The sequence below is a fragment of the Hoplias malabaricus genome, chromosome 12 (assembly GCF_029633855.1).
Source record: "Hoplias malabaricus isolate fHopMal1 chromosome 12, fHopMal1.hap1, whole genome shotgun sequence".
Classification (NCBI taxonomy): domain Eukaryota; kingdom Metazoa; phylum Chordata; class Actinopteri; order Characiformes; family Erythrinidae; genus Hoplias; species Hoplias malabaricus.
This window is the reverse complement of record NC_089811.1, coordinates 6,455,000-6,464,339: the sequence shown is the minus strand read 5'-3', so window position 1 is coordinate 6,464,339 and position 9,340 is coordinate 6,455,000. Positions and strand designations below refer to the sequence as shown.

The window sequence follows — 9,340 nt, the reverse complement described above, 5'->3', positions numbered from 1 at the left end:
TTGCTTTTAACAGATTTTCCCAATCTGAACCGTTATCGTGAGTGCACAACTCGCCCAGTGAAATGTACAGCACATTTAGAGACACTGACAAGGCAAGAATAAGTCTTTAGATCAGTTTTGTTTTATACCATAAATGTTGCATGCAGATATTTACTCTACGGAAAGAGAAAACAAACCACGTTTAAGCAGAAATGTTTTAATGGGCCTACATTACATACAAGGATTCTTTTACTCTCCAATAATACCATGAATAAGCAGAGGCCAGAAAGGACTAGCTGCCTTGGTAATCAAGGAGATTGACAGTCGTGTCCTAAACAAGCACACTTTAATAAATGAGTTCATAAACACATCTGACTTGAATAAGTAAACACTAAAGCTTTGTTAATGAAGGTTTTCCTTGTCTTTAAGTATCGAGACATCAACCCACCATTTGACTAGGTACACTATCAAAATACTTGCTCTAACAAACGTTTTTTCAGAAAATCATGCAAGACATCTTTGTTGTTTTATAAAGTACTAAGACAAAAAAAAAAAAAAGAGAAAAATTCAAGGGAGAAAAAAAAAAATCCAACTCTTAGCTACAGGGTCCAATTCTTACAAAGAACCGGTCTTAAAAACAGCTTTTTATAATTGTGTTTAGAAATGTGAGAAACAGAAAGCATCAGGTTCTCACAGTTTAGTGACAGTCCACACACACACACACACACACACACACACAAAAAAGTAGAAATGGGAAGGAAAAAAAAAAAAAAACAGGAGAAAAACAAATCAACACAGAAACCTGGGCCCGCCCAGATTCAGGAGGACCAATAGGGAAAAAATGTAATATTTACTTAAGTTAATGCTCAAGGCATTATTACATACGCCTGTAATAACTTGCATCTAAGCAAAGACAGACACTAAATTAAACACACTGTACAAAACTGCATCACAAAGCACTGAGGGTTACCTATTCTCCTAACAGATGAGACGAGCTCATTGGAGAGTTGGTGTCAGCTCAGCACCTCTGAACAGTGAAATTAATACTTGTTGATTCCAAGGATTCGCACTCCATGGAGCTGTGGCAATTTTGGGATTAGCACACTCAGGAGGGAGGCAGTATTTATCACAAAATGAGCTGTGTCGTATTTTGTGTAGAAGCTTGCTAGGAAATATCTGAATGAAAGAAGAATATTTATTAAAATACAATATAAAATACATGTAATATATAAATACAGCTTCATCAAGAAAAGTGGAGAAGTAAAATAATCAAGAAAGTTAACTTACAAAATGATAGGTGAGATTGTGAAAAATTTTCTGGATGATGTGAACTGTACACCATAGTCCAGCTGTTCCCAGTGTGTGAGGAGTCTGGCTTTGCCCTGGTCTGGAGTCTCAAACGGTGTGCCTTTTACTGCATGCATGAACACATACATACCCTGCACAAGACACAAGCACAATCCGTAAGGATCCTTACATAATATAACACAACTACATATTATTTTAAACATATTACTGACACTTGCAGCTCTTGGCATTCTCTGCTTTTAAATAAGTGTTAAATAGACAAGGGGGAAAAAAAGACAGATTTTAATTTACAATATTGGGATTCTGGGTGGCACGGTGGAGCAGCAGGTAGTGTCGCAGTCACACAGCTTCAGGGACCTGGAGGTTGTGGGTTGGATTCCCGCTCCGGGTGACTGTCTGTGAGGAGTGTGGTGTGTTCTCCCCGTGTCTGCGTGGGTTTCCTCCGGGTGACTGTCTGTGAGGAGTGTGGTGTGTTCTCCCTGTGTCTGCGTGGGTTTCCTCCGGGTGACTGTCTGTGAGGAGTGTGGTGTGTTCTCCCTGTATCTGCGTGGGTTTCCTCCAGGTGACTGTCTGTGAGGAGTGTGGTGTGTTCTCCCTGTGTCTGCGTGGGTTTCCTCCGGGTGACTGTCTGTGAGGAGTGTGGTGTGTTCTCCCTGTGTCTGCGTGGGTTTCCTCCGGGTGACTGTCTGTGAGGAGTGTGGTGTGTTCTCCCTGTATCTGCGTGGGTTTCCTCCAGGTGACTGTCTGTGAGGAGTGTGGTGTGTTCTCCCTGTGTCTGCGTGGGTTTCCTCCGGGTGACTGTCTGTGAGGAGTGTGGTGTGTTCTCCCTGTGTCTGCGTGGGTTTCCTCCGGGTGACTGTCTGTGAGGAGTGTGGTGTGTTCTCCCTGTGTCTGCGTGGGTTTCCTCCGGGTGACTGTCTGTGAGGAGTGTGGTGTGTTCTCCCTGTGTCTGCGTGGGTTTCCTCCGGGTGACTGTCTGTGAGGAGTGTGGTGTGTTCTCCCTGTGTCTGCGTGGGTTTCCTCCGGGTGACTGTCTGTGAGGAGTGTGGTGTGTTCTCCCTGTGTCTGCGTGGGTTTCCTCCGGGTGACTGTCTGTGAGGAGTGTGGTGTGTTCTCCCTGTGTCTGCGTGGGTTTCCTCCGGGTGACTGTCTGTGAGGAGTGTGGTGTGTTCTCCCTGTGTCTGCGTGGGTTTCCTCCGGGTGACTGTCTGTGAGGAGTGTGGTGTGTTCTCCCTGTGTCTGCGTGGGTTTCCTCCGGGTGACTGTCTGTGAGGAGTGTGGTGTGTTCTCCCTGTGTCTGCGTGGGTTTCCTCCGGGTGACTGTCTGTGAGGAGTGTGGTGTGTTCTCCCTGTGTCTGCGTGGGTTTCCTCCGGGTGACTGTCTGTGAGGAGTGTGGTGTGTTCTCCCTGTGTCTGCGTGGGTTTCCTCCGGGTGACTGTCTGTGAGGAGTGTGGTGTGTTCTCTCTGTGTCTGCGTGGGTTTCCTCCGGGTGACTGTCTGTGAGGAGTGTGGTGTGTTCTCCCTGTGTCTGCGTGGGTTTCCTCCGGGTGACTGTCTGTGAGGAGTGTGGTGTGTTCTCCCTGTGTCTGCGTGGGTTTCCTCCGGGTGACTGTCTGTGAGGAGTGTGGTGTGTTCTCCCTGTGTCTGCGTGGGTTTCCTCCGGGTGACTGTCTGTGAGGAGTGTGGTGTGTTCTCCCTGTGTCTGCGTGGGTTTCCTCCGGGTGACTGTCTGTGAGGAGTGTGGTGTGTTCTCCCTGTGTCTGCGTGGGTTTCCTCCGGGTGACTGTCTGTGAGGAGTGTGGTGTGTTCTCCCTGTATCTGCGTGGGTTTCCTCCAGGTGACTGTCTGTGAGGAGTGTGGTGTGTTCTCCCTGTGTCTGCGTGGGTTTCCTCCGGGTGACTGTCTGTGAGGAGTGTGGTGTGTTCTCCCTGTGTCTGCGTGGGTTTCCTCCGGGTGACTGTCTGTGAGGAGTGTGGTGTGTTCTCCCTGTATCTGCGTGGGTTTCCTCCAGGTGACTGTCTGTGAGGAGTGTGGTGTGTTCTCCCTGTGTCTGCGTGGGTTTCCTCCGGGTGACTGTCTGTGAGGAGTGTGGTGTGTTCTCCCTGTGTCTGCGTGGGTTTCCTCCGGGTGACTGTCTGTGAGGAGTGTGGTGTGTTCTCCCTGTGTCTGCGTGGGTTTCCTCCGGGTGACTGTCTGTGAGGAGTGTGGTGTGTTCTCCCTGTGTCTGCGTGGGTTTCCTCCGGGTGACTGTCTGTGAGGAGTGTGGTGTGTTCTCCCTGTGTCTGCGTGGGTTTCCTCCGGGTGACTGTCTGTGAGGAGTGTGGTGTGTTCTCCCTGTGTCTGCGTGGGTTTCCTCCGGGTGACTGTCTGTGAGGAGTGTGGTGTGTTCTCCCTGTGTCTGCGTGGGTTTCCTCCGGGTGACTGTCTGTGAGGAGTGTGGTGTGTTCTCCCTGTGTCTGCGTGGGTTTCCTCCGGGTGACTGTCTGTGAGGAGTGTGGTGTGTTCTCCCTGTGTCTGCGTGGGTTTCCTCCGGGTGACTGTCTGTGAGGAGTGTGGTGTGTTCTCCCTGTGTCTGCGTGGGTTTCCTCCGGGTGACTGTCTGTGAGGAGTGTGGTGTGTTCTCCCTGTATCTGCGTGGGTTTCCTCCAGGTGACTGTCTGTGAGGAGTGTGGTGTGTTCTCCCTGTGTCTGCGTGGGTTTCCTCCGGGTGACTGTCTGTGAGGAGTGTGGTGTGTTCTCCCTGTGTCTGCGTGGGTTTCCTCCGGGTGACTGTCTGTGAGGAGTGTGGTGTGTTCTCCCTGTGTTTGCGTGGGTTTCCTCCGGGTGACTGTCTGTGAGGAGTGTGGTGTGTTCTCCCTGTGTCTGCGTGGGTTTCCTCCGGGTGACTGTCTGTGAGGAGTGTGGTGTGTTCTCCCTGTGTCTGCGTGGGTTTCCTCCGGGTGACTGTCTGTGAGGAGTGTGGTGTGTTCTCCCTGTGTCTGCGTGGGTTTCCTCCGGGTGACTGTCTGTGAGGAGTGTGGTGTGTTCTCCCTGTGTCTGCGTGGGTTTCCTCCGGGTGACTGTCTGTGAGGAGTGTGGTGTGTTCTCCCTGTGTCTGCGTGGGTTTCCTCCGGGTGACTGTCTGTGAGGAGTGTGGTGTGTTCTCCCTGTGTCTGCGTGGGTTTCCTCCGGGTGACTGTCTGTGAGGAGTGTTCTCCCTGTGTCTGCGTGGATTTACTCCGAGTGACTGTCTGTGAGGAGTGTGGTGTGTTCTCCCTGTGTCTGCGTGGATTTACTCCGAGTGACTGTCTGTGAGGAGTGTTCTCCCTGTGTCTGCGTGGGTTTCTGTTGGATAATGGGATTCTGTTCACATGGACGTTATATAATATTTAAATTCAAAGTGCTTATTAAATGAGAAACAACATAGGTCAGCCAAATCAGAGAGATTGTAGGGAGTTTGAAAAATGGTCAGATAAAAAAAGAATTACATAAAACCACAACTCAAATTTTATGAATGGACATCAGAAGAAACCAAATCATTAAATGCCTCATAAATTTAGCTAAAATATAGGCCTTTCAACATTGATAAAGGAGTGTATTTATTTGTAATTGTTTGAAAGCTTTTAAAGCTAAGGAAATTAGGATCCTTCAGGGATGCAGGGAGCAGCAGTTCTAGTTGCAGACAGCCCTTGTTTAAGTCATCACTGCTGTTAAAGAATAGCGGTAGGATTTTTATAGCCAGCTAAAAATGGCAGGAAATAATCATTTGAATAGCCTCTGTTATCATTGTTGTTCAGTATGCCTATGCTCCCACATGCCAAACAGGTTTAACTTTGCAAATGATGTCATGCTGATGGACCTTGCTAGGAGGATGTATTGAAAGAATTGAGGAGACTCTAAATGTCGGGGGTTGAACAAATCCAGAGCACCAACAAAGGCGGTTAGTCTTCAGAACACAACACAGCCCGCTCGTATAGTGCGACACTCCAGAAAGTAATAACAACGGGCTATTTCATAGTGAATACTTACAAAATTGTGAATAACGTTTGTGAGGGTCCACACAACAGGAACACTGAAGAAAGGAATGCTCAGCAGCACTATGTGAAGCATTCCCACACCTAGTGCATACGTCAGCCAGATCCCTCGACTATTCATAACCCGAGTGTTGGGGTTCACCTCACTGTGAGCCACACCAACGTTCATCTTGACTTTCTGGGAAAAGAGCACAGAAGAAGAAGTACAAAATGAACTGTAAATACTCAAAACAACAGACACAATGACTATCACCACAGAACAAAGTGTCCGTTTATTTCATTAAAGAGCTCAAGAATGATTTATATTCATTAAAAACAGGATCTACCGTTCTGTCAGTCAGAATACTGCATTGAAGAAACTACATGGTCTTTTTGCAGCTTTGTGTGACCTTTTGTTATACCCATCAATCCCATCCCCCGTTCCCACCAATCCCTCAACCCATCCCCCGTTCTCACCAATCACCCCCACCCTTACATGATACCACCACTCCTCTCACACCTCTTTCTCCCCTTCCTTCTTCTCATCAATGCTCTTACACCACCTGAAACTCCTCTTCTTTCTCCTATTCCCTTCCCCCATTTCTCCAATGTACATAAGGCCCTTCTAAAATATTTGGTGGATCGGGACCAGACTGGACTGAGAACAGACTGGATTGGGTACAGAATGAACTGGCTATAGACTGAACTGGTGACAAACTGATGACCAAGCTGTGCCTGTGCTTTTCTGCATGCACGTGAGGAAACCTCTGAACCTCCAGTTTCCAAACTTCAGATCATCCTGCGATAGAATGCGATCACCCAGTTGTACTCACACATGATCCTGTGTATGTCTAAATAAACTCCAGAGTCTCCAGACTCTTCAATGCCGAATTTCTAACAGCATCATACAATTATGATTTTCCAGGAAATGTCAGCGTTTTCATATTAAAAGCTCAAAAAACAAGGACTTTGTTCAGATGAAAGCCTTTTGTTCCTCACAACAATAAGACATACCACATTAATGATATATCATTGCCACATTGCCCACCTTACGGTACGTGTTTACTTTCTCAGCACTGGGTCAAGCCAAAAGCCATAGTTTTAGATTCAAAGTTCATGAATGCCCAAATACAGGACGGTTGCCTCAACATTACTGCTGACTTACGTAACGTTTGATATGATAAGATACAAAGTCTTTGCCCCTGCAACTGCCACGTTTCATTTATTACTTTCCCCAAGCCGAGCTTCTTAAATTCAGATTAAAAGAAGAGGAACACGGTTCCAACGGTTTCAGATAAGACATGATAAGATAAACTTGGTCGTGAGAGGTAAATGATGAAAACGTAGATCAGCAGTAGTAAAAAGAATAAAACAGAAATATAAAGGATATTTGTAGAAATATTTACAGGGTCTTATACAGTGGAACTTGGAAAGTAAGAGTGTTGTGTATTGAGTAGAGTATATGAAGTATTGCACATATTTTAATGAAATATTTACAACCCTGTATGTGAGTGTTCAGTGTATTAGCCGCTGGTTTGGGGTTCAAGACCAGCAGGCTAGCATTCATGCTAAACCAAGAAGGTGGCTAGATTTAGCTATTTGGAAGCTACACATTAAAGCTGTATTACTATTGTTTTTTATACTTTATGTTTCATTACAGTTTAAACAAAATTATAAACAGAAAGTACAATTCAGTAACTAATGTCAGTATAGTTCAGTGAAGTGTTATGTTTATCTCTCTGGGGACTAGCCACACAACGAGAAGCTTTACTTCTCTTTTATATTTTATATCAGCGATAAAGAGACACGGTTGGTTTACAGCTCTGTGCGCCATAACTTTCTCCCCAAGCCAAAGCCTGCTAACGTTAGCAAACGTTATTCCTTCAGCTCAAAGCCAAAAATCTCACAATATAGTTTTCAACAACCACAGACAGAAGCGCACTTTCAACACAGCTGAATATTGTAAACGTTTAATGAACGGTTCTGTACGTTTTTGCTGCTTGCTTCGTTCGTGAAAGCAAAGCTAATGAATGGCGTGAAAAACACCGTTACTAAGGCCATGTTCCAAACCACTCACTGTTCCCTACGTAGTGCACTTAGTGTGTTATGGATTCTTGCTTCTTTATACATATCTCTCCAAATCTCCAACCAGCCCTCTGTTACACACCTACAGCTCGGAAGCCCCACCATACAAGTTGACTAGGACTGGTTCCTTAGGTTTGTGATGTAAGTAACTCTGGCTGTCTGAAATTGCCTGTTTGAGATTGTCATTGGAACGCTGAAATTTCAAGGAAGAAACGCTCAAATGCTCACTATTAATTTAACCTCATTTAAACAACACCTCACAGATTTAAGGTATAAAGGTAAATTTATATACGTATGTGTCTTTAAATAGAAGATCATGCACTCTATCTCTAAATCTTAAATCTAGTCTTCTATTAGAGAATCATATAAATATTATTGAGAAATTTCTAATATATTTTCTAATATAAACACACCATTATTTTCTTTTTTAATCTTCTTTAACTTTAGCCTCTATACAGTATTTTTCGTAGTATCTTAAAAAAAGTACACCAACTGTAAACAAAACTGTTATATTTTGGCCAGAGTTGTAGTTCAAACAAGAAAATGTTTAAAAATGAAAAAGAAACCAATGTTCTTGTTTGGTACACAAAGTATATTTACATAAACTAATAACTTCTAGTAACTAATAATGAAAATATAAAACCTAATAACAGGTTATTTTCTGTTGTTGTATTTTAACAATTATGCCACATTTAGTACGTTGGGTTTTATTGGGTTTCCCCAATGTATTTAAGTAAAAAAATGCCATACATTTCTAGGTGTGTGTCAAGTTATTTTCACATAGAAAATAGCAAAACATGTACCTTGATCAAGAACACACAAACATATGCATATGACGGCATGTAAACATAATACACACGATTAAAGTGTAGGCCTACATTAAGACTCACTTCGTGACCTACATAGTACACTACATAGGGTTTAAGGCGTAAGGAAAATGATTTGAGACGCAGCCCTAGACTGCAGTGTAGGAACACCGCCGCCACACCAGTTGATTTGTTTTGACGCTGGTTGATATTTCTGAATATGTAGGTCAAGGTAAAAGCACGGGTTTAAAGTCATAAATTACCTGTAGATGTTAGCGAAATTGTACGAATCGTTTCAGAAATTATTATCTGTAAAACTCACGCTGCTTCTAGTCCAGATCCTCGAGCCTGACCCAACGCAGCGAAACGGCCAGAACCCGCTGCCCGTCTCTCTCGGTCTGAACTGGAGAGGCGGGGCCTCTGTGCCATATTAGTATATTTATTTGCATCTAGTGCTGTTATTGGATGATTTGCAGAGCGGGGTGTAAAGGTTGTTTGCATTTTTACGTAAACTTTGCCAGAAAAAAGCGGGTTTTTCTCAGCGTTTATTTATTTATTTATATATTTTTTACTTTTTATTAAGCTTATACTTAAAATAGTGTTTGGCTAGAGTTATTAAACCCAGAAATCAAGTAATCAAACAAAATTTATTTGAAAAATTAGATAAAATAAAGCTATTTAATTATTAAGTTTTATAAATAATGATGCATATTATTATATTAAGTCCTTTAATCTGAATGCTGAAGGAAAATTAATTACAGAGCACAAATCTTTTGTTAAATATTTATTTTATTATGTATTATGTATTTTCTACACGAAACCCAATCGCATATCAACATGCAAATGAACATGTTATTATTTATCCAAGCCCCTAAATATATCATCCAATCACATAGCACTATGCAAAACATTATTTCAGACAGAACCAATCGGACACATTTTCCAGAGTCACAACAGCCAAACAGAGCCAAGGAATCAAGGGGTGGGGTGATACGCGAAAGTTTTTTCTTTTGTACCTTTTCTTCGAATTAATTGTATTTTTATTGCTTATTAAAATAGATAACATTCAAATATTCAAGGAATGACAAATACGTTTATTTAAAACATGTAATTAATAATATATTATTCGGGAATTGACCGACGTGCTGAAGAGCCAATCAGAGCCAAGA

The 9,340-nt window shown here is 43.6% G+C and overlaps 1 protein-coding gene across 1 annotated transcript; it reads right to left on the bottom strand.

The window, feature by feature from the left end:
* Positions 1-189: 189 nt before the first annotated feature.
* ormdl1 (ORMDL sphingolipid biosynthesis regulator 1) lies at positions 190-8,590 on the bottom strand. Its single transcript, XM_066686574.1, has 4 exons — positions 8,494-8,590; positions 5,297-5,479; positions 1,267-1,418; positions 190-1,155 (listed from the first exon to the last, which is right to left on the bottom strand). The coding sequence occupies exons 2-4, from the start codon at positions 5,468-5,470 to the stop codon at positions 1,020-1,022; spliced, it is 462 nt and encodes a 153-aa protein (XP_066542671.1). The 5' UTR covers positions 5,471-5,479; positions 8,494-8,590; the 3' UTR covers positions 190-1,019.
* Between the last annotated feature and the right edge of the window lie 750 nt (positions 8,591-9,340).